Source organism: Labrus bergylta, chromosome 2 (genome assembly GCF_963930695.1).
Source record: "Labrus bergylta chromosome 2, fLabBer1.1, whole genome shotgun sequence".
Classification (NCBI taxonomy): domain Eukaryota; kingdom Metazoa; phylum Chordata; class Actinopteri; order Labriformes; family Labridae; genus Labrus; species Labrus bergylta.
This window is the reverse complement of record NC_089196.1, coordinates 30495159-30522981: the sequence shown is the minus strand read 5'-3', so window position 1 is coordinate 30522981 and position 27823 is coordinate 30495159. Positions and strand designations below refer to the sequence as shown.

Genomic DNA, 27823 nt, shown 5'->3' with positions numbered 1-27823 from the left:
AAGGGCCAAATTAAGCAAAGCATATTACTATCATAATTCATGTTCCACAACTTCCTAATTTTCTTATTAATAAGCAGTAATTAGGTTTTTGATGGTAAACTCTTGGTTAAAGGCAGGGTGGCTCATTTTCTCCAGATACACTTTTAAAGGTTTCTAAAGATATGCTAGTTTTTGAAAGTTACTAACCCTGCCTTTAATGACCTGTTAGCTATAGACTATGGTTCATGTAGACTCATAAGGGGGGATAAAGGGCCCAGTTTCCGTGGAAGGTCGCATGGAGGTTAAAAAAAACATGGTCCATCTTAATTTGAAGCAGCAATGACTAAGTTTAATTTCACACATAAATACTCACCATTATCTCGTAAAGCAACAAATACACATTTAATTTTTTGTTGCTTCAGTAAATTATAGCCTGTTACAAAATGTAAAACCCTTCTTTTAAAATGATAAAAGCATTATTCTTTGGTAATGTTAGCCAGAAAGCTAGTGCTAACATGATCAAATGTGCATACTTTGATATGAGTCATATCCTGGGAGGGCCCAGTCATTGGACCTTTCAGGCACTCAGCCATTCCTGCGGGTCGTCCTGGTACTAATAAACCCTTTACAATGACTGATAAGCAGCCAGTATGCTACTAGTTAGCATGCTAATAAGAAACTTGTTAAATGTGAATATTCTGACCTCAATCGAAAGTGTTGCCCCCACTTCTTATGGGATGTTTGAAGATTATTTTATAGAAAAAAAAAGAAATAAATCAATGAAAACCAAGTGAGCTCAGCTTTTAGATACAATAATGGGACGCTCCAGGGAGCAAAGAGTTTGGTTTTAACTCTGTTATGTCTTAATGTTTTCATGACACAAACCCACTGTGTTAAATCGGCTTCTGTTCATTTAAACCTTCACCCTGAATACCAAGCAAACAGGTCAAGTCCAGTGTTTTATCTCACGCTGTACTCAACAAACAGACAAAACATTAACTCAAGGACATCTGCCTTAGACGCTGACGTCCCTGAGATCATGACTTCTACTAAAAATGTGTAACTAAGCACCGCTGGGGATAGTAGGAGTTAATTTTCAAAGGATTATCTTAACTTCAATCTTTGATAAGACTGTACTTTTAAAAACAACATGAGAGAATTTTTAAATTAAAGTCTGATTAGGTTAAATTTGAATCTGTGCACGCTGCAGGTCACACGAGGACACTAACAACATACAGGCAGGTGTAAACCAACAATGTTTGAGAATAAAATCAATCCCTCGTCTGCAAACACATTCAAAGCAAACCATGTGAATATCCTTGAAGATTTAAAGGAAGAATGTGAAACATTTTACACATAAATACAGCACAAATTAAATATATGGAAATGTCTCTCTGAGTCATGACTGTCGACAATGAGTGAGAAGCTCGAGTCCCGCTGGCTGTGTTTTTGTCAGGGCTGTGTTTACATCATGTTTACATGGACGGGACGACCTTGTGTATAACAGCTGTTTTAGTCAAGGACTAGAGAAAAGAAGAACATACTCACTGATTATTTGGATGTCATGTAAGTGTGTTTGATCACGGTCATTCTGTGTCAATTCATGTGCAATATGCCTTTGCCTCATGTGAAGGGAATAATGAGTCACCACTGTATTTTGATAAAACTATTTATTTGCTAAAATTAAATTGAACAGAAGAATGACAAACATTAGAGATGTATGGAGCTTTAAACTAAACATGCAGCAACTCTGGTCCCTGTGTAAACGACAGTGGATGAAGGTACTTAAAACAATGACCGAGGAAAACACTTGACCCTGTTGCAATAACGCATCAAGACAAAAGTTATGAAAAACACCTTCCTATTATCTCAGACAGGTTTTGAAGAAGCAACATGAGGGTTACAGGGACATTTCTTATGTACATTAAGTGCTTTAGACAGCTGACATGATGGATGGTGTAGCATTAATCATGAAGGAAAGCTTTCTTTAACAGTGAATGTGTCATTATAGTGAAGTAGTGTTTTTTTTTTTTATTTCTTTCACCTCCATTTAAAAAAAAACTAAAAACACAATCCCGATTTCAAATCCAAACTCACTCGGCTAAACTTTTATAAATATCATCTTTTAAAACAAGTATGTACAAGACTTCAGAGGGCTTTACATGTTTGTAGTTCTGTAGTATTTGCTCTGTAAAAGTTAAATAGGTGCAAGCACAAACGCACACACACAGGCAGACATGAGTAGACGTACTTAAAACACAAACAGGGATTTGACAAGAGTTTTTAAAATAAAAATGCAATGTTTACGAAGATAATCATAATGTAGTATTGTAGGTTTTTTCTGCGTACACTTCTGCAGGATCATCTGGTATAGTTTGCGGTTGGTTCAAACACCTCAGGAGTTTTGCCCTTTGTAACCGTCAGAGCACAGAACAAGAGCTGTGTGAGGACTGTTTTTTATCTCAGCTCATCTATCAATTATTTACCATCTGTAACTATGTGCACAGAGACTGAGGGTCCAAGTATCAGAGAAGCTGCGAGAAATGAACCGTCCTGCATAAGACCAGGCTCGGCAAAACTCAGTCTTTATATTTCCTGGACTATCAGTCTTTCTTCTACAATTCTTTTATCCGTCCAGCACACCGGAAGAGGGAGGACAGTTTAGTTACATTACAGTGCGACTCAAATCCAGAGGACAGACACGTTGAAATCATGTAAAAAACACATTTGTGTACATCCTTCATTAGATAACTGACCATACTGTTGGTTATTAAATATTCTCTATAATTTACCCTAATCTGCAGTATGAGCAGGTTGATTCATGTTGAGGGCAGTGAGAAAACAGCAGAGGGCTGAAAGGAGAAAGCGAGGATACTACAACATTATATTTATCTAATTTCCAGATGTAACCTCCCTGTTTCCACACAGATGACTTGCACTTAACCACGTTGTTGCATAAAGTCGTTCGACGGTGCAACGGTTGTGACAGATAATAATGCCCAGAAAGAAAACGCAACAGACTGTGACAGAGTCGGGGGGGGGGGGGGAGTTTTTCCGACCATGGCTAGGTGGTGATCACAAAGTGAAGTGTTGTTCTTTTTATACAGAGTATGACAAAACTGATTTTATTTTGTGGCCGCCGTCGTCATCATGAACCCTACTGTCCTACCTACAGCTTCATACAGAGCTGTGCTGGATTAGAGGCAAGCTGATATTACTGTACACAAATAAACAGAATCTATCACATGACGACCTTACAGGAAATGAAGCAGCAAAAATAAATAAAACAAAAAAGATTGACTGTTTATGAGAAGTCCATTTGCAGCCATGGCGACAGGAGAGAGATCACAGAATGAAGCCGTGCATTTTAATGACGCACCTGTGTCTTCATAGAAACCTCTGTGTTGTTCTGATGTGTGTGTGTGTGTGTGTGTGTGTGTGTGTGTGTGTGTGTGTGTGTGTGTGTGTGTGTGTGGACAAAGTGGCGCAGTCACAGCCAGCTGTCAGTGACCATTCATAATAGTCTGTGATGTGGATGCGGTGTTGGGGGGCGGGGCTGAAGGCGAGCTGCCGGCGCTGGTGAAGAAGTTATCGTCTCTCAGTTTGAGATGCTCCGGAAGATCCAGTTTGGCCTTGGCCTCCTCGATGTCGTTGTTAATGGCCGTGATGAGGGCTTCTGAAGGACAGATGAACACATGATAAGAAGTCAGAGCGGATCGCAGTGAGTGTCAGATTTGCTGACATGCAAAGAGTGGAGATTTTGTAAAAAAAATGAGTACGTGTTTGTAAGAAAGATGTCTTACCAAGTGAGTCGTAGCTCCTCTCTGGACGGATGTAGCCAACCATTACAACGCTGAGAATCTCCCCGTAGAAGTCCTCTTTGAATGTGTGAATTACATGAGTCTCCTAGAACCAAAAACAAACAACAAAAATTACCACCATGCAGTCACTCCAAGAATTAGACATGTTCAAGACGTCGGCAGTGTTTCCCACTGATAACAAACAGTTACACGGGCAGGGGACATTTTCATAACTGCCCGGCACTGACAGCCCGTGGTGTGGAGGCGTGGAAACTGTTCCACTTTCTATTTGTTGTTTCTTTCTTCCTCTATGATAAAAATGCTAAACCGCTAAAATGAAGCTAAAATGTATTTTGTCTGTATTGATGCTCTGTATCTTTGCTTATGTTTTGCTACTTTGTATCTATTTGGATTTTTTTTGTCTTTGTTTGTTCTCACTTTAGTTGTCATGTCGATATATTCTTGTTTCATTTTGTTCACCTTATCACCAATAAAATAAATAAATAAATGGAAAAAAAAGCTTAACTACTCATGTAGCTTCTAAAAAAGTGAACGATATCAGTTATATTTATCCTTAATCTTCACGCTCATTATGCTATTTTTTTAAGGTTTATTTTGGGGATTTTAAACCTTTAATTGAGAGATAGGACAACTGACTCGAACCCGAGTGGCCCGCCTGGAGGACCACAGCCTCTGTACATAGGGCGCGCGCACTAACCACTAGGCACCACCACCACTGGCATTCATGTGTGATGATGAGTGAAACCACAGTCACAGAAGATTCTTATTAAGTGAATTCAGGTTCCAATGAGCGGTTAATCATTTTTCTATATTTAGTCGCATTGTGTGACAGTTGATTTATAGTTAAAGCTTTGGAGAAACGAGTGGGCTTGTGACCACCTCACGTCTGCCTTTAAACTCCACATGTACAATAAGCATGCTTACTGTATGTTTCTGACTTCACTGAGTTTGAATGCTGCTTTTTTCTGGGGCTTACCATGGATTTCTTGGTATTTTTGTAGTATGGGTTCCAGCCAATGCTCATCACCATTTTGTAGACATCCCCATTACTGACACAGGCCCAGCCGTAGTAGATCCCAGTGCTGATATCTGCTGGAAGATGGTCCACCACTGAGTCGGGGAAATTGGCTGGAGAAAGGAGAGAGACGGTGGTGATGGGAGAAAAAAAAAAGTGTGAAATTGAGTTTCTGTCTCACTCATGAATTTGTTACAGAACTTAAAGCAAACATCTTCACTGGAAAGTTTTGCATAATTTCATAAAAACCTCCTCTTTAAGGGCGACGGTAGCCTAGTGCATAATGCGTAGAGGTGGGCAATATGGGAAAAATATCATATCACGATTTATTTTTGGCAAAATGACATTCACGATTTTATCACGATTTTTTTCATACTGATATTTAGACAAACTTGTAAGTTGCTGACCAGTTCAACCAAACTTATTTCCCTGTATAATGTTTTTAAATGCACAAAAACTGTGCTGACAAGTTTAATCTATTTGAAAAACATCTTTGTAGGAGGTCTGGAGGTCTCTCACCCAGAACATCTTTAGCAACAGAAATGTCTTTCCCTCAATTTGATCAACATTTATACACAATTAAATGATTTAGTTATGTGTCCTCTTTTTATGTTCATCAGGAACATTTTCACACAGTGATGCATTCATTTAAAGACATGTAGACTTCAAGTTCTTGTGTTTCTGTTCTGTTTTAGCCCTGCAGAGTTCCTCCAGCTGGAGCTTCATACAGGCTCTGCAGCCTTTGTTGTTTTTTATGACATTGTTGGACTAACTTTAGTTTAGTTTATATATAATCAAACATAATACAGAATGATCAAAGTAAGTTTTACTGACAGAAGAGGGGGCGGGACATTGTTGATTGACAGACAGACAGTCACCATGGTTACTCACTCTCACCTGCCTGCTGCTTTGTAACGTCGTTTAGTGTAATCTCTATAAATTCAGTTATCACAACAGGTGAGCTTCAGGTGGAGAAGCTTGATAAGTAACTTTTAAAAACTGAGAGAGAGCAGAAAACACCGACAGCAATATTTTAAACACCCGGGGTTATATCTCTCATCACTGTCTGTCTGAGCTCCTCTCTGTCTGACTCTCTGCAGACTGTGAACGTCCCTCCGGATCGTTAAACGGTTTCTTGTGTCGCTATCTGAGGTGTAAACTTAACTGTGCACACTATGCAGATAAGTTAACTGTTGCTCACGCCGTGTCAGTTTGGAAAAATATCAGAACAGTTGCATATAACCGGGATGGAGTTGTTTTTGCTGACTTTACTTTAAAGTTTCATTTTGGTTTTCACTGCTGCGGAGCAAAAAAGGAGGGGGGGTGAGACGCATCTGTGTCGGAGCATAAACTGCAGCATGATAGAATAAACACAGATCGTCAGCAAGTTAAAATCCTTCACGATCTAATATCGTTATATCGCCCAACACTAATAATGCACGCACTATAATAATTCATGCTCGTTGCTCAAAACGTGTTGTCATGCAGTTAGTTTAGTGTCAGTCGGTGACTAAACGTTTGGATGGCGGTGTATTGAAGGGGTTCCCAACCTTTGTTTTTTGGGATCGTGACCCCACAAAACTCTGGTGACCCCAAACGTCTAAAACAAATACAGCTTTTTGATATAAGTTAACTGATATGTTTTCAATCATGTAAATAGTTTATCTACTGTGTTGCAAGTAAACATGCACTGAAGACCACATAAGATTAATAAAGTAATTATCTATCTAAAGCTGCCAGCTGGGATGACATTTCAGCACTAATGGATGACAAACAGAGACTCAGAGAGTTTCTTGTTTTGACATTGGCTGTGACCCACAGCAGTCTGTGTTCAATTTATGTTGTATTGATCAATAAATACAAATTTCAGGAGATCCCATTGGAATTTAATGGGACCCCAAGGTTATGAAAGCCTGGAGTAATGGTTAAACGAGTGACCGTGCTAACTGGAGACTTTGAGCCGAACGCGTCGTAGAAGTTAGAGCTGCCATTGAAAACATAAAAGTCAAATGAATGAAGTTTCTCTCACAATACAAGCGTGACACTTTTATTTTTGCCACTGTGATAAAAACAACTGAACTAAAGAGGCATTTGCGAGGATTATTTCTGTTTTTCGACAGCAGCTGTAACTACGACAACAGCGGACGCGTTCGCCGGGAAAAGTCACCAGTTAGCACGGTCACTTTTAAAACCGCAACACCGGCAGAGACCGCTGATGAACAGTTAAGACGCATCTACAGTAACATTTCAGACAGGGAAAATGCGGCATTTGGATAAATAACCAAAGCCTGGTGATATCAGCGATCCAATATGAGTCTGGTTGTTAAGTTAAAACAGATTCAGGAGTTAAACCTCGTCTGTGTAAGCTAACTGTGTAGGTTAGCTGTGTGTACTCTGCAGATGGTTAACTCACCTGTGGGTATTCCGAGTTCTTTGCTTCCTCTCCCGAAACCTCTAATGACCTCTCCCCGGCAGAAATACGGAAGGCTCTTCATGGCTAGTGTCCAGGAAACAACTGGCGATCCTTTGACAGACGCTACAGAATGACCTCGAACAACACAAGGAGGAAGTGGCTCTCGGATAAAAGTTCACCACTATGCTAGCTCAGCTAATCACTGTTAGCGTCATTAGAGGCACTCTGTTCCTGAAACGGTCAAATCCACAGGTGCTGGTCGTGAAGAGCCCGAAAGATGACCGTCTGACTTACTACCAGTCGCAGTGTGACGGTGAAAAGTGAAGCCCCGGTGCCCTCAAAGAGCCGGTGATGTTACATGTGTTTCACACATCTGCGTCGGTTGCGTTAGTACCGCTTCTGCTGACGTCATTGGCCGCGTGAGCAAAAGGAGGCCGAGAGTCACACGCTGCCTTCAGGTGCTGTCGGAAATACAGCAATTTAAAATGTTGCGTTAAAGCAGTGCTTCCTAAACGTTTTTCTGCCGGCAGAAAATGATACTTTCAAGCCCCCTTCGTACACATCAACTTATATATATATATATATATATATATATATATATATATATATATATACGAAACACACAATCAGTCACATTCATTGCGAACATATTCCAATTGTTTTTTAAGTAAGAGATGAGATTAGATAAGATATGTTTATTTTCACTGTACAAGTACAACGAAATATTGTTGGAGCAAGCCTGTAGATGCCTAATATCAGAAATATACAAATACTTAAACCAAATATTCAAATAAGAAATACAATTAAATAATATGATATAGTTTACAATGTACAATTAATTTGCAGGTGACAGGTATAGAATAGATTAAGGAGGCAATAAAAAACTGAAACATGAAACTTCCACATTTGTGACATCTGGTGTAGATTTATTTTCAGCCTAACATTTACCTAGAAGTCCTCTCACAGAATTTGGCATGCTTTACTAGCAGTGCAAACATTACAGGAATAAAAAGGGAAAAAATAAATCATTTAAAATTACATTATGTTTTTTTTTTCAAATTCCAAATTCTGGCCGCTTTTTAACAATTCCAGGCTTGTTTCTTTCCCCTAACAATGTTTATTTACCTGATCCTCAGGGACTCTTCTTTTCAAGGTCACATCCCAAGTCAACAAACCTAAAGTAATACAATCTATTGGATCCACAGTTAAGTCACAATATACACTGCATTTTAAATAAAACAAATTAAGGCACTCTACATCAGCCCCCCATCAGGCTAATTGAAATCACTGAATGATTTAGTCCGGTTGTTGGTAGTCTTTTAGTGCATGTTTGCAGATTCTTGAGCTTTTAAATCAAACCACAAGAGGGCGACATCAGAGCTGTCCTTCTCTTCAGTTCTCTCAGACCCTTTTTAGAGATCTTAACTTCAGATGCATGATGCTGATTTTTCCAGGCAAAAGAGAAAACCAACGACAAACTTCATCTCTTTGTCGAGGCATCCCAAATGATCATCTGGACCTTTAATGTACTCACATAGTCTTTTCTTTAATACTCCTGTGCTCTGTCACAATATTAACGTATTATCAATTTATTAAAATGTACAACAATCCTCGAAAACTAGTCCAAAGTAAGCAAATAGTGTCATCGCATTGATAAAGTTGTAAAATGTAAGACATTAATCTGATTCAGCATGAAAAAAAAAACAATTCAATCTGAAGGTCATAACAGAGATAGATAAGGAGATCCTTTAGGGCTAAATGATGTTTCAGCTATTTCACAGACCTTTAGCTGAATTTGTAAATGCCACAGTGTTTCAATAGGGCATTGTGTATGAATACATCTTCACTATGAGCAGCTATAAAATTGTAATGAAGTGTGTTGACTGCATACAAATTGGTTTTCCATAAAATTCTTTGAGCACATCAGATGACTCAGGCCTGCATCATGAGTTGACGGATGAAATTTCAGTTTTTACACTTTGTAAGTCATGAACACACACACAGGCTGAAATATACACACACATGCAGAAACAGGATCCTATGGACATGCACTAATGGAGTGAAGTCAGAGTGACGGAGCGGCCCACAGTGGGCGCTCCTGAGCTGATGGTGGGGAGGGGGTTCGGTGCCTTGCTTAGGGGCACCTCGGCAGTGCTCAGGAGGTGATCTGGCACCTCTCCAGCTATCAGACCAACTTCCATATTAAGTCCGCACCGGAACTTGAACCGGCGACCCTCCGGTTCCCAACACAAGTCCCTACAGTCTGAGCTACTGCCGCCCGCCGTCAAAATGACAATAAAGAAAACTTGACTTGACTTACAGTAAGGTTGCATTTTAAGGTAGAAGTAGATGCTGTATGAGGTGTGAAAAATGTGGTGGTATTGATTCGAGCCCGGCTTATATGGGATTTTTGGGGCCAATACCGAGATAGATATCAGTATGGATATAAACACAATTTAATTAGAGTGTAAAAAATAAAAACAATGCAGCACAGTTTTTATCGTATTATCACAATGTCACTGCTGATTAGTGTTTTCCAACCTTTCTCCTTGGAGCTGCTCTAACTTCAATCCCCCCCCCCCCCCCTCCCCTCCTGGACACACACAGGGAAAAAAGTGACATTTTACCATCTAGTTTTAAGAAAAAACTATCCATTAAGTTTTGTCCAGTCCTGTGCCAATCTAATGTTGTAAAATGCTGACTGTAATTTTGAGGGTCTTAGCCTACACATGTCTTTCATCAATACCTCAATGTACAGGAACAAGTTCAACCAGTGCAACCAGTGCACCAAACAGGTATCTGTCCCCAGTCGTGGAGCCAAAAGGAAACGTGATGAAAAGAGGAAACTCAAATGTGTCCGCTACTGGATGAAGGCACAGGTACGGTAAGACTGTTTTCATTTTGTTTTAAACTGCTTCAGTGAACACAAGCTGTAAATGAGACATGGTCGTGAAGTCAAGTTTATCATTCAGATTCAAATATATTATACTATTTGTTGAGGAATTTGTCAACAAATAGATTTGTCATTACTCTCTTCAAAAAGAGGATCAAGTTTTTTCTTTCCGTGTTATATATTGTGATTTATTTTTGCTCTGTGATTGAGGCGAGGAAACATTGATAATGCAGAAAAAACCTCATGAATTAGGTGAACATAGAGGAGAGTTTGGATCCCAGTTCAGGTCATTCAATTCATCTTCTGCCCATCAATCACTTGTCATGAGCCTTTGTCCCCTTGTTACTTCAATAACTTTATTTTCAAAAGAAGATTTAATGGCATTTTCCCTCCCTTGTGTTGTTGTTTTTGTTCCTGTCAGCAGTTCAATGTACAAAGTTAATTTTCTAGAACATTCCTGTTTTTAAAAAAAACTCCCTTTTGCAGTATTTAAGACGAGATAAAATATGAAGTCAGGCTGTGCGATATGTCACATTGAAGGCAGCGAGCAGCGTTGAACTGCTTAGTCTAACAACGATGATTTTAAATGTATTTTAAATATGTCAAATAAATCCTTGTATCCTGCAACTGTAAAGAAGAATTTGCAGCGAGAACAAGGAGTCAGTCAGGTATGTAGTGAGAATACTTTTCTGTCACTAAGAAGGGGGGGGTTTGTGAGACCTAGAAGAACAAGTTCTGTCAGCTTTCCATGATTGTAGACAGTTTAGTTGGTCCTGATTTATGTGGGGCTTAAACTAAATGAAACAAATGAGCCATGTATCATCAGTTTATATGTGGAGTGAGGCACAGTAGTGTGTTATTAGAGCTTCAGTCTAAGAATACTTGATCTGTTCCTTTAACTTTCCTGGGAACCGTCAAGAGCACTTTTTACATTCTGAAGAAATATGTTGATATCACAGACGGACTAGAAACTAAAGACTGAATTTATACTTTTAAAGGTTAAAAAAACCCAAGTTATTTCTCATACAGTAATTCAAAAAATGTAAATCAGATCACTCTCACTCAGAACCAAGAAAGAGTAATAATATCAAAAGGTAGCATTGTTTTTACCATACCATTTATTACTCATATATTTTACAGGATGTAATCTTTAATGCATGCACACATTTGTATACATCTCACATTCTGTATTAATTATAATATGTCTTAGTCAGAATCAGAATCAGAATCACAATCGGGGTTTATTGCCAAGCACATTTACACAATTTGACTTGGTGTATTGGTGCTAAACAATTAACAAGGAAATAAAGCAGAACTAGCAACAACTTAAATAATACAGAAGAAGAAGATATTTCAATATATAAAATAGAATTTAAAAATGTAAAATATAAAAAATAAAAAACACAAAATGTACAAAAGGTGCAATGTAGGAGTCTATTCCTGTCTTCTATTTCTCACCCTGTATATTGTGTCATATGTTTGGGCTGTATGAACATATTTTAAACACGTTTATTCTTACAGTTTGTATCTTCCATGTTCACTCTTACATAACGCTTATGAGCAATTTTCAGGGCGGCTGTGCCTCGGGTGGTGGAGTCGATTGTCTCTCAGCCTAAAGGTCTCTTGGTTTTGATCCTCAGCTCCTGCACAGTAACATTTCCAATGTGTCCTCGGGCAAGACACTTGATTAGTTTCTTCTGATGGCCACTTTACACAGCATACCATTAATGTGTGAATGTGTAGGTGAGACCTCAGTGGAAAAACGCTTTGAGTAGTCAGAAGACTAGAAAAGTGCTGTACAAGCTCAAGTCTTTTTACTAATTGCAATGCTTGAATTACTTTTTTTAAAGCTTTTATTTGGCGCTAGGACAGGACAGGAACTAGAGTCACAGAAAGAGAGAGAGTGGGGAACGACATGTAAAAAAAGAGCCACAGGTTAGACTCTATCCCCAGCCTCTGTACAGGGACGCAGGCACTAACCACTGGGCTACATACAGTACATGTCTTTTTTGTGTGCATTCAAAGGTATCAGTCATACTGAAGGTGCGTTATATGGAAGCCCTAAGCAGACATGCGTCCATACATTTTATTAACCCCTTTTTCCCTGAGGCATTTCTGCTTGTTTTCTTGAGATCTTCGCTTTTATATGTTGTATCCTCAGAGTTAAATAAGCACAAAACAAGCGTAGAAATATGCTTTGTTACCTCGTGTGGGCAATGGCAGCATGCCATGTTGTGTTCTGGCCTGTCACAGTGCACAGACTATTTTGATGATGAGAAGACAATTGGATTTTCAAATATCATAATTTTAAATGCAGTTACAGGAGAAAAATGCAGACGAAACATTCAAGATCACATTTTCATTTTAGAATTGATTCATTAATTTCTTTGGCTAAAGAATGACATGCATTGTGGATTCTCCTATCTCATTTCAGGTACCTATAAGAAGAGGAAGTCATCTCTGGTTATGCACAGACCCAGAGGAACCAGATAGTTTGGATTTGATTTTAAATTAAGATTTTTTTTTTTTTTTTAGGTCTAAACAAAATTAAAATAAAAGCAGCTTATCATTGTATGTTTATTATAATGATTATTTGATAATATTAGGCACTTAATGTTTCATAAAAAGATAACCTTGAACTCTAGAAAGCAGAGCAGATAAAAAGAGACTTCACAAACAATTAGGATGCTGCGACAAAGACGGCTGTTTATGAAGCTCAGCTTGGTCCTGGGATCACTGTGGATATATGTGCTGCTAGATCACCCAAAAGCAGCCTGGGATCCTACCTACAGGCTCATGTACGGCTGGCTGGAATACACAGACGATGACGGCGGCCCGGTGAAAGTGTGCAACTGTTCAGCAATCCTAGATGGAGAGAGGGAGGCTCGAGAGCAGGCCAAACTTCTGACCATCACCAAAGACTTCCACAAGAGTGTGCAGATCCCTGATGAGTATTATATCAATGCCACCCAGGACTGCAGGTGGGATGCTTTAAACTGGTTTTAACCTTTAAGCTGTTGTAAAAAGATAAATGCACGCCATCATCTGATGTAATGAAATTGATTTGGCAGAAATTCGGAGGTAGCATTCATTCTCCATGTGGTGTATTTACAGGAATTTCAAGCGAAGCAGAAAATACCTGACATTCCCATTGAGCCAGGAAGAAGAAGACTTCCCTCTGGCTTACTCGATAGTTGTGCATCATAAGGTATGATGTTTCTAAAGCTGACATTCCAATTTGGATAAAGTTCAAAACAAACAAAAAAAAGAGAGATAAAAAAAGTGGCAGCGAGCATCACAAACAGTGCAGTGGAATGCACCCAACTGTTGTCATAGCAACCTGTATGCACAGGTTCACTGTGATTGGCTGGTTGCGTTCAAAGTTACCCTGATTGGTTGTTTGATTCAGGCTGGATTAAAAAAAAAAAAAAAAAAAAAAAAAAATATATATATATATATATATATATATATATATATATATATATATATATATATATATATATATATATATATATATATATATATATATTTATATATATAGGAGGATCCTCGGACACACATTTATTCAAAGGAACATTTTAAATCCAATTAAATCCAATTTAAAAAACTTTATTTATCGGTTCGGAACTTCAGTTACGTAAAAAGCATGAATGAGAGCCCAGCACAAAAACAAACCGCAAACACACGCTCGTATCACATATCAACATCCAAAGTGCGATGAAAGAGTCCTGAGTGAAGCCGAAACAAATGATGCACGACAGATTAGCAATACATAATGATAACATGGGTTAAAAATGAATAAACATTCCCATTAACTTTGAGATACATTAAGAAGCAAGATAAATATGTCATGAATAATGTTCTTTCATGACTTCTGACGGATGTGTGAACATCACTCCTGTCCTTCAGCAGCTTCATCGGTTAAATATCGCATTGACTTTAAGATTCTGCTCCTCACCTTTAAGGCCATGCATAACCTCGCTCATCTGTACGTAACTGCACATCAACACAGCCACCCGCTCTCTCAGGTCTTCTTCCATTCAACTCACAGCCTGTCCAACAAGTTAAAAGGCTGCAAACAGAAAATCCTATTGTGAAAAAGCTAAACATTTTCTGTGGCTCCCTGAGTAGCCTTCTCGAGTAAGAACCTGCCCAATGCCAGACACTAAAAGTCAGGATATCCAAACGTCTATTCCTTAAATCTTAACTGATTATTGGCTTAAGTTTGACTCCCAACTTTTTTTTTTACTGAATCGCTGGAGTGCCTCTTTAAAAAGCAAACACGTGTAACAATCAGTATAGTCTATGGAACATGCCGACACACCTGACTTCTTCTTTGTCGTTTCCCAAAGGTGCAGAACTTTGAGCGACTGCTGCGAGCCATCTATGCACCTCAACATTTCTACTGCATCCACGTAGACAAAAAATCTGACGCCTCGGTGCTCTCTGCCATCACGGGCATCGTCTCCTGTTTCCGGAACGTCTTCCTGGTCAACCGGACTGAAAGCGTGGTCTACTCTGCATGGCCTCGCGTACAGGCTGACCTCAACTGTATCGGGGATCTCTATAAAATCAGCACCAAATGGAAATACTTCATCAACCTCTGTGGCCAGGATTTCCCTCTAAAAACCAACTTGGAGATCGTGAGGATGCTGCGTTCACTAAATGGCGGGAATAGCTTGGAGTCGGAAAGAATGGCTGACGCTAAGAGGTCGAGGTTTTCTTATGTCCACAATATAACTAACGGAGACATCCAGGTAGGCCACTTCTTTTAAAATTGCTGAATTCATGATTCTCACATTTTGACCCTTAGTGAAACTTACAATATTCATTTATTTTTTCTTCATATTCATTCACTATTCACATTTTCTCAGTTTACAGGAGTTTTAAAGGAGCCGCCTCCATTCAACATCCAAATTCTGTCAGGAAACGCCTACATAGTGGTGAACCGAGGCTTCATCCGCAGCGTCCTGGAGGACAAACGAGTGCTGGCCCTTATCGAGTGGTCCAAAGACACCTACAGTCCCGACGAGTTCCTCTGGGCGACCATCCAAAGGCTCCCCGGCGTTCCTGGATCGACGTGGCCCAACCCGAAATACGACATGACAGACATGAGCGCGATCGCCAGGATGGTGAAGTGGGTGTGGCACGAGGGGGAAGAAGGGTCGGAGCAGGCCGTGTACCCGGAGTGTCAGGGCGACCACGTCAGGGCGATATGTGTGTACGGGGCTGGAGACTTGCAGTGGCTAATTGAGCAGCGTCACCTCTTTGGCAACAAGTTTGACGCAGAGAGAGATCCCATCGCTGTCTTCTGCTTGGAGAAGTATCTGAGACAAAAGGCCCTGGCGGAGTTACGTTAGTCGACTTAGAAAAACCAACAAGGCCGCTGGAGAGAAGACTGGTTAATTCTCTACAGATGTTTCCACCAGGTCAGGGTCAGACTACTGGAAGTGCCTTTGTTAACATTTACCCGCAGAATATATACAAAGTGGGAGGTACGTCTAACATGTAAAGCGAGGAGGCGGACTTTGTGACAGAATACTACGTACATGACGATATCAGAAAAGAGAGGAGGCGGACCACTTTATCCACAGGAACTGCTAAGATCAACACAAAATGAAAGTTCCTCACAGGTGTTTTTACATTTTCCAAAAAAGGTCAGAGGGAAAAAAGTCTTCTTGAAGATTTCATACCGCCATCTGATGCAGGATACCTTTTTTTTGGATAAAGTGGACTGGCACGTCCAAAAAAGTCTGGACTCTCCAGTCGACAATCCCCCTGGGTGGTGCAGCGACACTGACTCCTGTCCTTCTATATTTATCTACTTTTTAATTCTTCTGAAATTGCAGGACAGAGTCCAAGACAATTTTCCCTTCGGGGACAAAGAAGTATATCTTGTCTTATCTTAGATCAATGTTATCAGATATATCATTATACAACGTCCAACGTGTGCATTGTTTGTGTGAACAGACTGTTGAGAAATGTCATCATTCCAAGAAAGTTGCAAATTAACCAAATCAATTTTAGAAACTGAATGCTGCGTCAGGAAAGACTGTGAGGAAATATTTATGAATGTGAAGATATGATTGGTTGGAAAGTAGTAGCATGAAGTACTAAATAATTCAATATGGATTGAAGGAGCTGCAGCTCACTACAACACCTTCATTAAGCGTCTGGAGAAGTGGTTCTCAGCCTTTTTAGATTTAAAGTCTTTATATGTGATTTTTCATACTTAAATATAATATAAATCAAGTATATCCTCTGAAAATAACTCTGTGAGTCATGACTGTCTACAATGTCCCATTGTCCCACTGTCTGTGATGTTTTCAGAGTTTTCAGAGTCCTATCTTCAGTTTGTTTACATCGTCGGGACAGCCGGCTGACTCCTCCCCTCGTGTATAAAAGTTGTTTAATTGAAGGACTAGAGAAAAGAAGAATAACATACTGTACTCACTGCTTAACTGTGTTTCTAGATCACGCTCATTTCAGATAAATTTACATGCAGTGTGAAGATACGAGCATAATAAAGATCGCTAGCATTAGCATGCTAACACAACAATGCAGCGCAAGTTGTTTTGGTTTCGTGCTGGTGCTCAAGGGCGACATCTGCTGGATCAAAAAATCGCATATAAAGCCTTCAAGAGCCACAATGACCAAAAAAATATTTCTGCAAGAGCCACAATCAAAAAAATCTCTTTCTTTCCTAAAACATGTGTGGGAAACAACGTGCCATGACTTGCAAAAGAATAATTTCTGCTGACAATGTTTCCCTTTTCTAAATAATTACTTTGGAATTTTTTTCTCCGAGTAAGTCCCAAAATGAGCCACATGTGGATCGAGAGCCTCGGGTTGAGTATCACTGGTCTAGTGGAATCACGGGATACGACTAGGTTGTATTGTAAATGTAGAACTGGTGATACTCATTTAATGAGCTAAAACAAGAAAGTTCTTCAAGGATCTATTGTTAGAAAAAGAGTTCCCTCAAGTTACCTAGTCTGCCTTGTTTTTGTATCGTGTGTCATTTTGTATTCATGATGAAAGCCCAACCAGTAAATTAAAAAGAGATTTAAAAAAAAATCTGAGGTGACTGTCGAGGAGGAACAAATATTTTTAATGAAGAAAAAGCGTTTACATATTTTCCAATAAATTAATACTTTGCAAGCCAAAAACAAATGTGTACAAATATAAGAAAAAAAACCAGAAGAGAAGACACCGTCTATACTGTATCATCATGACCATCGGTGAACTACACAACAGAACTTCTTCATCCCCCCTCCTCTCTCTCTCTTACACACAGACATACAAACACAACCCAAACAAAACAAGAATAAAATTACAAATTTGCTTTTCTGTGACTCTCGATCTCAAGCTGTACCTACTAGATGCATGCAACACATTATTGCAGCTACTGATAACTGCTATTTTGCTACCTTTATGATTTCATGTTGTGTTTTTTCCCTCACAGTGATATACAGTGTTAATAGTACAGCCGACTGACTGACAGCCTGTAGAGATGGAAAGTAACTCAAAGAATGGAAATCCCCACAGTAACATACCAAGCTAGTCTAAATGTCACCCCAAACAGGCTCGTACAGTCCTCCTCCTTTTGTGTGGGAGTCACATTTTTGTAAACCTCGACTACCTGTAATTAGCCCTGATAAGATACCAACATTTTAGACAGAGCTACAGGGCTCTCTGATGAGAACACAAGTGTTTATTTGTGAGCACACAGGCTGTTACTGAACATCTGTTTACATGGATTTGGTTATAAATTAAAACAGCCTTGCTTGCCGTGGGCTCAGATAACCTCCACACTGACTGTAACAATGGTTTCAAACAGGTGCAGAGCAACAGACAGGTACATGGATTTTTAACAAAGCCAGTTAGTAATCCCTCCAAAGATGACGTCAAAGAAAACAACAGCTCCCAAATAAGGAACAAAAATCCAGTTGTGTGAAAGGTCATAGTACGGGGAAAAGTCTCTGCTCTGTGAATACAGTGTCATGTTCAGTGACCTCACATCCATACTTTCCTCCTTCATTTCCAAGTGACGTCCTGCTGTTATATACCACAGCACTTTCCTTTTCTTACCCCATGATGATAGTTATTGGAGTATCAACAATGTACCACACACACGTCATGCTGGAGGCTGACTTATATTCAGAGACGCCGCTTTAGGCCGCAGCACGATGCAGGGAGGAGATAGGCAGCAGCCACGTGTCTTCAAGTTGTCACACAGCAGAGTTTCCTCTCTTATCGGCTCTGAGTGAGAGAAAGAGAAATACTTGTACACCTCTTTGCCAACAAGACATTCAGGTAACACTTTAAACTGAGGTCACACTATTCACCAATAACTCGTTGCGGAAACACTTTATAATAGCCATTCAAATAATGTTAATAGACGCTTTATAAAATATTTACAAACCATGAACAAATATCTGGACCATGTTTATAGATGTTTTATAAACCATCTCTTAAAGGTTTATAAATCATTTGGTCATCATTAACAAACACTTTATAAAGTATTATAGTATTACAGATAGTTAGCAAACATTGTTAACTATCAAATCATTGTGTGTTAACAGTAAATAACTATTAACTAATGGTTAATTAACTATCTATTAACCCTTATTTACCCTTTATAGAGGATGGTTATTATAAAGTGTTACCCTAGTTGCTTATTAGCATGCTATATTAGTAGCGTTCAGGCTGCTTATTAGTCACTGTATGATGTCTAAACAGGCTGGTTCCTCAGACAGAGACTACAGGGCTGCAGCAGAGAAGCTTCAAGTGGCAACTGAAGACTTTCATTTTGCTTTTAAACATTTTTTTTTGTGAAACGAGTAAAATCCTGGAGCTCGTTCCCTGGAACTCGCTACCTGATCACTTAAAACTTGACTTTGCAAATTTCACGACTTTTAAGAGAGCCATCATACATCCTGGTTAGGTCAGCAACAGACTTGTACTCATGTTTAATTGTTTGTATCAAAGCTAAATGTGTGACTTATTGTATCTTGCTGTACCCGGATTACTCTTTTCTCCTTTTTGACAGTTTTTATGTTTTATTTATACAAAAGCAAAAGCTAGCATCCACTATAAACACTTTGATACTTTCATTGGATTGCTGTTTTCAGTTTGTCTCTGTGTATTGTATCCGTCCCTATTCGGGCTGGGAATCTTTGGGTGTCTCACGATTCGATTTCGATTCTTGGGGTCACGATTTGATTCAGAATCTATTTTCAATTCAAAACGATTCTGGATTCATGATTTAAAGTCTGTTTTTGAATGAGTATTACATACTTCAGGATTGACTTCAGTCATCTGTGAGACTGGCTGAATTTATTGCTGCTATTCTAGTGAGTTAAAGAGCTGGCCTTAGCACTAAGCAGGGAGGGACTGAAAAGCTAAAAAAGAATATTTTTAGAAGTTATGAAAAATTTCCAAAGATAAGAATCTAAATTTTTACCTAAATTATTTTTTTTCCCACCCCTAGTGCCTATCAAAAAAAACTGTTTAAAACGGATTAATACCTTATTCTACATGACCATAATCGATCTCTTACAGGTCATTAAGTAAGAGTTTGACCTTATCACCATCCTAATGACTGCTTATTGATAGTAAGTTAGGAAGTTGTTGAACATGAATTATGATGGTAACATGCTTTGCTCAGTTTGGCCCTTAGAAGGTAGAATTAAGAAAAAGCTATTGGAAGCTTGCAGGTCAATTTCACATAATAAAGTTCTGGACCATCTGTACACCTTCTCCAATTATTTAAATTGTTTTGCAGCAGAAGACAAATTGTCAGAACAGAGACAAGCTAACCCTTAACAATGCCGGGAGGTTTCCTGACCTGTACTCATTGTCGGCTGGCTCAGAGCGCCAACTATCTAGCTAAATGGTCAAAGCTACATATTGACTGGAGTTGAACACAGAACATCTTTGTTTAACTTGTGGAGAAACCCAGAGTCTCTACTAAAGAAAACTCAAGGCATACAAATCTCATACATGCTTACTGCTCGTCAGAGTAATGGAGACATCACATATCCTTTCACATTGACAGAACCTTGATGACCTTATATTATCGTGCTTTTCAAACGATTTCTTACTCTCTGCAGTGACCTCACAAAGTTTGTTCATACGGCTCACTGGACTGCTAACCTATCTTTACAGGGTAGAGTTTCTTGTTATTGTTTGTCGTGGGAATATTTGGCAGTCGTTCTTCTTTGTCTGTTAAATTTCACACGCTGACAGAGAACAACAACGACGACAGCCTTCTACTTACTTTACCGCTGTGTCTTGTAATTCTGTATCCAGTCTGGTTTAGCATTAAAGTAAAGGGCAGAGAGGAAATGTTAGTGAAACAAGGGATTGCGGAGGGGGCAGCCATATTGTCAGTAAACATGCAGTTGCTGGGGATTAGTAGCCTGTTTCCACATTGCAATAGGAGGGTAAAAGGAAGGAAAGGGAGAGAAGCATCAGCGCTGTAAAGTAGGGACAAAGACAAAAGATGTAAAGCACAGGGTGCGATCATTTTCCAACAATAAACCAAACCAAAAGCTACAATAGTTTACATTAAAACAGAGGAACACTTTCAGACTCCAAACATGCTCAGGTGCACAAAACATGATGAAACAAAAGTAGAAGCCATGGCCCTTTAGATAAATGATTGGGCTGAAGTTAGAACGTACACATTCTCATCTCCACTGTTCATCAGCCTGTCGGTGTTTGTGAGTTTTAGGAAGTCTGCAAGCTGCACAAAGTCCCCATTTCGTCTGTGAGGGTTTATGTTTGGCATGTAATGCGGCTTTCTGTGAGGACTTGTGATCAGGACTCATTTGACCGCCTCTTATGCAAATAAGATCCTGCACATAATTTATGTTTGAATGGACATGTCGTTTTCTCACGGCAGGAGGCAGCATTGTTCACCCAGTTCCTCGGTTAGCTGGCGGACTATCTGCAGATGATGTCATATAAAGGGAGCTGTCTTTAAAGTGGCCCAGGACACATGAGCGTTCACACTACCAAACGCCTCCCAGACCCCCCTCTGTATAGCCGTTTTCACATATGCACTCCGGATAATATCTAGATATTTACAGGAGGACCGCTCCGGAGATTCTCCTGACCTAGCCGTTCACATATGCTCCTCACAGTGGGGGACTTTCCCTGTCAGAGGGGAGGGGGCGCGGGGGATTTCCTGAGGTAAGACGTGACGTAAATAAACAACGCGGAAGTAGAGGCCGAAGCAACAGAGTCCGCTACACGACGTTATAATGAGCCGCGTTCAGACATCAGCTCTCTCGGACTTTCTGCGGATAAAATACTCGGGGTCTGGCCGGAGAAACTCTGGGTAAATTCCACGCAAAAAATGCGGCTGTTTGCGTTCACACAGTCTAAAACACCTCCGGGTAGCCAAATGACTTCTGTATGGGTGAAAAGGGTTAAAGTGGTCTGAGCTATTTGACCTCTATCTGTCCTCAGGACACATTGGGGTGTGTTCACGCCTAGCATTGAGGCTTACCTTTTGTTATCTGATCACCCAGGAGGACGTTTAGTAATGCAGGGTTCAAACAAGGTCATAGCTGCATTGACTGATTCGTTCGATCGGGACTATGTAATTTTAAATAGTTTCGGACACATAGCATGAAACTGATGCGTTAAAAGAGTTAAAAGCGTTTGCGTATTTTCAACTCTTTTCCTGAGTCCTTTGCAACATTATAATAGATGTCATGTAAGATATTATATGTATAAAATACATGATATACTTCATGTGATGTTTTCTATTATGACCTGCAAAGGGGCTTCGGGTGCAAATTAGCCTTAAGCTAACTCTGGTAAAAAACTTCAACATTCATTTTTAATATTAAACTTGGTCCTTTTATAAATTAAATACATTAAAATTGATTCATTATATAAAGTAATAATTCATAAAACCCTATATAACTTCTAAATGTTTAATAGAAACTTTCCTTCCAAAAAAACCCCAAACGGTCATCAGTTGTACTTTTCCTGATTTAAATTTGTGTGCATGACTTTCATCTCTCAAGTAAAGACGTGTGATGCTGTTAAAGTGCTGCATGAAGCCTTAAAGGAAGAGTGTGAGTATTTTTGATCCAGTCGATGTCGCCCTTGAGCACCAGCATGAAACCAAAACAAACTGTTTGGAGACACCTCCGCTATTCTGAAGCCTCCGCTCTCTTCCAGCGACACACCTCCAACCCCTCTCCATGAAGGAGTTATGAATAAGAACGCACAATAATGAAACACCATTAAGTGGACAAAAGTGTCCTTTGCTCAAGCTGTAATCACCTGTGTCCCGCTTTGTTGTGTTAGCATGCTAATGTTAGCGCTCTTTGGTTAGCTCATAGCTTCATGTTGCACATAAATTGACACAGAATGACCGTGATCTAAACACACTTTTGTGACATCTAAATCATCAATGAGTATGTTCTTCTTCTTTTCTCTAGTCCGTAACTAAAACAGCTTCATACACAAGGTCGTCCCGTCCATGTCAACATGACATAAGCACGGCTCTGACAACAGTACAGCTGGTGGGACTCACGCTTCTCACTCTTTGTAGACAGTCATGACTCAGAGAGACATTTACACTACATATACTTGATTTCTGATATATTTATGTGTAAAATGTTGCACATTCTTCCTTTAAGGACTGCAGAGTTTGATGTTATCTTTTCACCATAATGGCTTCTTTGCAGCACCTTACATTTGCACCCTAATCGGGTTGTTTTGTACTTGTGCTGTAGGAGTAACTTTGTAATTAGTGTACGCGACTTCGTTTTACTGTAACTGTTGCACTAATATGTCGGTATGAAATGTGAAATTAACCGATTAACAGCGTGAACAGGGTGCGCCACATAACAGACCAGAGGGAATAAAAAAACAAGGAACAAGGAAACACAGTCTGGCTCATTTCCAGTCAAATGGGGAGACAGCCAGACAAAGGTTAGTCCCAGCATGAGGAAAGTCATTCTTATAGCATCAATGGGTATTTTCAGAAAATCTATGCAACCAACTCGTTACTACAAGCAGGTTAGGTGAGTTACCTCAGGCATGCATATTTGTGAACAGCCCTCTCCTCGTCATACCTTAGGGCAGAGTGAGAGCATGCCTCATTAAGGCACTTTAAATACAAGTTTCTCTTGTAAAGGAAGACAAGAGTCACCCTACTAAAAAAACAACATTTTTTTAAACTACTAAAGCAGCTGCTGGGGACAACATGATTCTATTTATCTTACTTTCTAAAGACCTGGCGGACAGGTTTAAAAAGCCCCGGGAGAAAAAGTGAAAAAATAAGACTGCAGGTGGAGGAGGATTTACATACTGTCAATGTTACTGTGCTGTAATTTTCACAAGCGTACATTAAGAGCAGCTTCTTGTATTGGATAATGATAGAGACACACTTACTTGACAATGCTGGGTGGAATGTGAACATACTCCATCGGTATGATTTCTCCGAGCTCCTGCAGACTATTCACATACTTGATTTTGCTGCTGAACTTTGAGCTGCAGAAAACAGAAGAAGTCATACAGCTCAGAGTGCACCTAAGTTTATTCAGGTGTTTTGAAGTTATTGGTAGAATAATCAAACGGTCTTTCTGGAAATTGCAGGGGTAGTAAAGGGTGTTGTAATTGCACACTGAGTTTATGTTTGTATGAAATGTGCTATAAAGTAGAATTGAACTGAGCTACCGTCCATCCCAATTTAAGGCCCAGTCCTTTTTTACTAGCCTGGTGCGCCTGCAGGCCCTTCAAGGCCATCCACAACCTCGCCCCGCTTCACCTCTCTGAACTCCTGCACATCAACACACCTACCCGCACTCTCAGGTTCTTCTTCCATTCAACTCACTGCACCACCCGCCCGCCTGTCCACCATGGGGGGGTCCAGGGCCTTCAGCCGCTCTGCCCCCCCACCTCTGGAACTCCCTCCCACCACAAATCTGTAATATCGACTCTCTCTCCATTTTCAAATCTCATCTCAAAACACATCTTTTTAAACGGATCATTCTCCACCCGTTCTCATAACTCCTTTACATCCTGTACATTTCTGTTTTTTATGTTAATCTTATCGTTGTGTTGTTTTTATCTCTGTTCTGTAAGGTGACCGAGAGTTTTGAAAGGCGTATTTAAATAAAATGTATTATTATTATTATTATTATTATAATAACAATAATAATAATAATAATAATAAAGGCAGCTCTCAATTAGCCCCTCTGAATTTTCATGTTTAAATAGTGTATGGATCAAAAATGAAAAGGAAAATAAAGATGAACTACAAAATCTGAGACAGAGTAATGCTAGTAAGCCTACAGGATGTGAAGCAGATTTGCATAAAGTGATTTGTTATTTAATTTGTTAATAGATATCATAATATTGTGTATAAATATTCATTCTGGTGTAAATGTAAAATTTAATAGTCTTTTCCTATTCTTTCCACCTAACCCCTAAAATCTAAATCTAAGTCAAAGCTGGTCTCATATTGACGCCTGTCCCAAATAAAGGAAGGGTCATTTTATAGCGTGAAGTAAATAAAAGCTTAGAAGTTTTGCTTTCATAGACCATCATTTTTCTCCCTGCAGTTTGAGAAAGTTAAACCGTGTCCTGAAAAGTCTGCTGGCTTTGTGAGGCTTTCTTTCCAGTGAGTGCTGGATGCATGGATACACATATTGATGTTGTAAAGAGTACATTGTTTAAGTCTTCTAATATTGAGCAGTGTGATGTGTGACCTCTAAATGTAAAGAATAAATACGACACCTTATGAAGGGTCTGGTGATCCCCAGCAGAGTCCGTATGAACCAGGACGGGTGGACGATGATGAACATTTTCAGGTTTTTCTTCAGTCTGTGGCACGAGAGATAAGTGAACAAAGGAGTGATGAAACAATCTCTGACATGCATGACAACTTAAAAAGACTTCTGTCTAGACGGACTCATGTCCCACAATAAGAATCTTGTTAAAGTCCGTCTGGTTGAACGCAGCACAAAGAAGCGGCTGCAGGTGAACCCGCCATCAGAGGATGTTTGGATTACACATAAGAAGTTAAATGCATGAAAAGAATGACCTCCTCCTTAAGGTTGAAATTACACCATTATATAAAAGTCTGGAAGAAATGGACAATAAACCAGACAGCATATAATTAATTTTTATATTTAAAAAAATCAGATTCCCCCCACTTCCCATATTAAGTGATATGTAATCAAACCAAAAGCCCCAAACGTTACACAACCAAAGAAAAGAAGAATACTCCTGAGAGCAGAAAGTAAGTGTGCAGACTCTTTCAATTGTTAGAGGTGTTTTGTTGTGATGGAGGAACATCAACATCTGTGTGATTCACATATTACATGTCTACAATTTAAAGTATTACAGATGCATTGCACTCTGATTACCTTCTGTCTATCATTTGGTAACACTTCTTCATCCACGAAAAACCAGGCATCCTCCTGTGAGGTGTGGCGCCATTCAGGTAAACTATGATGTAATCTTCTGCGACCATGAGCTCCAAGGTACTGATCACATACCTACACACACACACACACAGATAGAAAAGAAAAAACACAGGAAAGACATGTTGTCACACTGTACAAGGCCTGTAACAAAGGTGACACAATTTTCACCAAAATCTTAAAAAAGTGTATCTGGAGAAAATGAACAACCCTGCCTTTGATGCTGCAACCCTAAATCAATAATACACTTGATTTTCTATCTCTGGGCTGGGGTTGTTTTTCATGGTGAGGTTTGTGCCGACCTCCCACCAGCAGGGCCTTCTGTCCATGTTTTGTGTCCCTGCAGGTCGCTTGTGGGCGGTGTTCCACCACACACAGGTCTCTCAGGTGTAGGCAGTCTCTCCTCATCACCTCGCTGCAGCATGCTTTTGTTGTTGTTTGCTTGTTACTTTCATTTTACACCATACCACATGCTGCACACACCACACACTCACAAGCAGCCGACACACTGATTTACTGACAAACTCACCTCACGCTCTTTGTAAATTGTTGAGTTCTTTTGTTGAGTTCAACTTTTACACCATTTGCTTTATGTGTATCCTGCATGGTTTATGTAATTTCTCCTGTGGCTGCTTAATTACTGTCATGATATTTCTATTTTTGTAGATTTTAGCAATAGATTTTGAATTTGGGGTGCCTTTTATAAAATCTGGCCAGGGACAACATTTGAAAATTAGCCTTTTGGCTAATTCTGGCATATTTACCAAAATGTTTTTTAATATGCAATTTTATAATATGCATATGATATACTATGCAAAATGTTTCCCTGGTTTTTGTCAGGCCTCAAGAGCCGGGTCATGATGACTTAAAAGTAGAAACATCATGATTTTCTCCACACCTTAGAAGTCTTCCAACTTTCTGACAAAAGTTTAGGATCCAAACAGAAATGCATTTTTTTGTTTGGTGTGAAAGAAAGAAAACATAAACAAGAGTCATTTCAAGTTCAGCTGTGACTTCTCCAGTTCTTTGAGAGCTCAGTAATAAGAGCAGTTCAAAGTCTCACCAGAACAGTTCATCATCGTTCTATTATCAAAGATTGAATACGATTTTTACACATCTTGTTTCCATAATCACAAACATTTGACTACAAAGAGGAGCTTTACTTACAGGAAAAGGTTTTCCATGACGTAATTGTAATTGTCACAGTTGCTGTCTGGTAAGAAGCACGCTGCAAACACGATGATGGCATTTTGTTGGTCGTAATAACCTGAAAGCACAGACACAAAAAAAAGACAATCACAGCGACTGATTGATTGATTGATTGATTGATTGATTGATTGATTGATTGATTGATGAATAGAACATTATTTTCAAAGCCTGAAAGTTGTCTTGCATCACAGCGGCTCCATATGCAACATAGAATATGACGCAAACATTTGACACGACATTCAGAGGCTTTTAACCCGTTTCGATCTTATTCAGCTTCATGTGTGCACAGAATACATCCTCCAACATGAAACTATCTCAAGTCTTCAGATTCTGACAACCTTAAACCTGACCTCACACTGAACCTTTCATTGCCGTAGTTTAGACGTTTTTAACACTTAATATGATTGACTTTATATTTGACTCGACAGAACGGGGGAAATGTTCACGTTTGCACACCTCCATGAGAAATGACTCTTTTGTACGGCTCGATGCACTTCATGTCAATGCGATGCTCCTGCTCTCCGATCACCACGCTCCTCCACAGTCGGCTCTCCTCAGCCGCCCGCTGTCCTGCCACAGCTTCACTCGACGCCGCTCCTGCGCCCACATCAGGCTCTTGTGAGTCTCCTGTTTCACAACAAGAACCAAACCAACAACCACAACGTATTTATAATCTACTATTCATCGATAACACACTGAGCACTGAGGTGAGTGTTATTCCTTGTTTTACACTCTGACCGTGTTGGTCGAACTCCTCGGCCTCATCAGACGTGTCCAGCTCGTCTATGTTGACATCCAGGTCGTCTCCCGTGTCCAAAGCCTCGTCCTCTGTGTCCAGAGCGTCCTCTGACAGAAGAGACCCCTCACTGCGGTCCAAGGACACATCCATAGGTGGCGCTGCCAGCTTTCTCCTCTGATTGGACCCGCCTGACAGATCGGCAGACGAGGACGGATCTGACCAAAAGAGAGAGAGAGAGAGGTTTCATTTGATGTCTTTGATTGTTTGAAAGATCAAGATGTGATTTCACTTCATGG

The 27823-nt window shown here is 39.7% G+C and overlaps 3 protein-coding genes across 8 annotated transcripts in view; 1 reads left to right on the top strand and 2 right to left on the bottom strand.

Moving 5' to 3' along the window:
- Window positions 1–1630: 1630 nt before the first annotated feature.
- rfk (riboflavin kinase) lies at window positions 1631–7638 on the bottom strand. Its single transcript, XM_020656111.3, has 4 exons — window positions 7229–7638; window positions 4777–4928; window positions 3783–3885; window positions 1631–3655 (listed from the first exon to the last, which is right to left on the bottom strand). Exons 1-4 carry the CDS (start codon window positions 7308–7310, stop codon window positions 3483–3485), a joined length of 510 nt encoding a protein of 169 aa, XP_020511767.1. The 5' UTR covers window positions 7311–7638; the 3' UTR covers window positions 1631–3482.
- Window positions 7639–10010: 2372 nt separating this feature from the next.
- On the top strand, window positions 10011–17471 carry LOC109976543 (beta-1,3-galactosyl-O-glycosyl-glycoprotein beta-1,6-N-acetylglucosaminyltransferase-like). 2 transcript variants are annotated; one of them, XM_065951467.1, is made up of 5 exons: window positions 10011–10112; window positions 12556–13102; window positions 13236–13329; window positions 14474–14878; window positions 14996–17471. In XM_065951467.1, the coding sequence occupies exons 2-5, from the start codon at window positions 12807–12809 to the stop codon at window positions 15479–15481; spliced, it is 1281 nt and encodes a 426-aa protein (XP_065807539.1). In that variant the 5' UTR covers window positions 10011–10112; window positions 12556–12806; the 3' UTR covers window positions 15482–17471. The 2 variants fall into 2 exon arrangements, with proteins under 2 accessions (XP_065807539.1, XP_065807540.1); XM_065951468.1 differs by having other exon boundaries at window positions 10066–10107.
- Window positions 17217–27823, bottom strand: part of LOC110000756 (uro-adherence factor A) — a 55980-nt gene continuing 45373 nt past the window's right edge. For 2 of the 5 annotated variants that reach the window (XM_065951434.1, XM_065951440.1), the window contains exons 12-20: window positions 27527–27742; window positions 27245–27415; window positions 26747–26846; window positions 25523–25654; window positions 24891–24977; window positions 23544–23642; window positions 23183–23224; window positions 20404–20436; window positions 17217–18383 (exon numbers count right to left, since the gene is read on the bottom strand). In XM_065951434.1, coding sequence (XP_065807506.1) covers window positions 18353–18383; window positions 20404–20436; window positions 23183–23224; window positions 23544–23642; window positions 24891–24977; window positions 25523–25654; window positions 26747–26846; window positions 27245–27415; window positions 27527–27742 — 911 coding nt within the window. In that variant the 3' untranslated portion in view covers window positions 17217–18352. The remainder of the gene's footprint in view (window positions 18384–20403; window positions 20437–23182; window positions 23225–23543; window positions 23643–24890; window positions 24978–25522; window positions 25655–26746; window positions 26847–27244; window positions 27416–27526; window positions 27743–27823) is intronic. The other 3 variants (XM_065951443.1, XM_065951452.1, XM_020656110.2) reach the window with 3 other exon arrangements.

Coding starts and splice junctions, on each gene's coding strand:
- rfk (XM_020656111.3), bottom strand. CDS start 7,310: ATGAAGAGCCTTCCGTATTTCTGCCGGGGAGAGGTCATTAGAGGTTTC. Junction 3,886..4,776: donor AAAATACCAAGAAATCCATG/GTAAGCCCCAGA, acceptor TTTTGGTTCTAG/GAGACTCATGTAATTCACAC. Junction 3,656..3,782: donor GAGGAGCTACGACTCACTTG/GTAAGACATCTT, acceptor TCTGTCCTTCAG/AAGCCCTCATCACGGCCATT.
- LOC109976543 (XM_065951467.1), top strand. CDS start 12,807: ATGCTGCGACAAAGACGGCTGTTTATGAAGCTCAGCTTGGTCCTGGGA. Junction 13,103..13,235: donor AATGCCACCCAGGACTGCAG/GTGGGATGCTTT, acceptor GTGTATTTACAG/GAATTTCAAGCGAAGCAGAA. Junction 13,330..14,473: donor CGATAGTTGTGCATCATAAG/GTATGATGTTTC, acceptor CGTTTCCCAAAG/GTGCAGAACTTTGAGCGACT.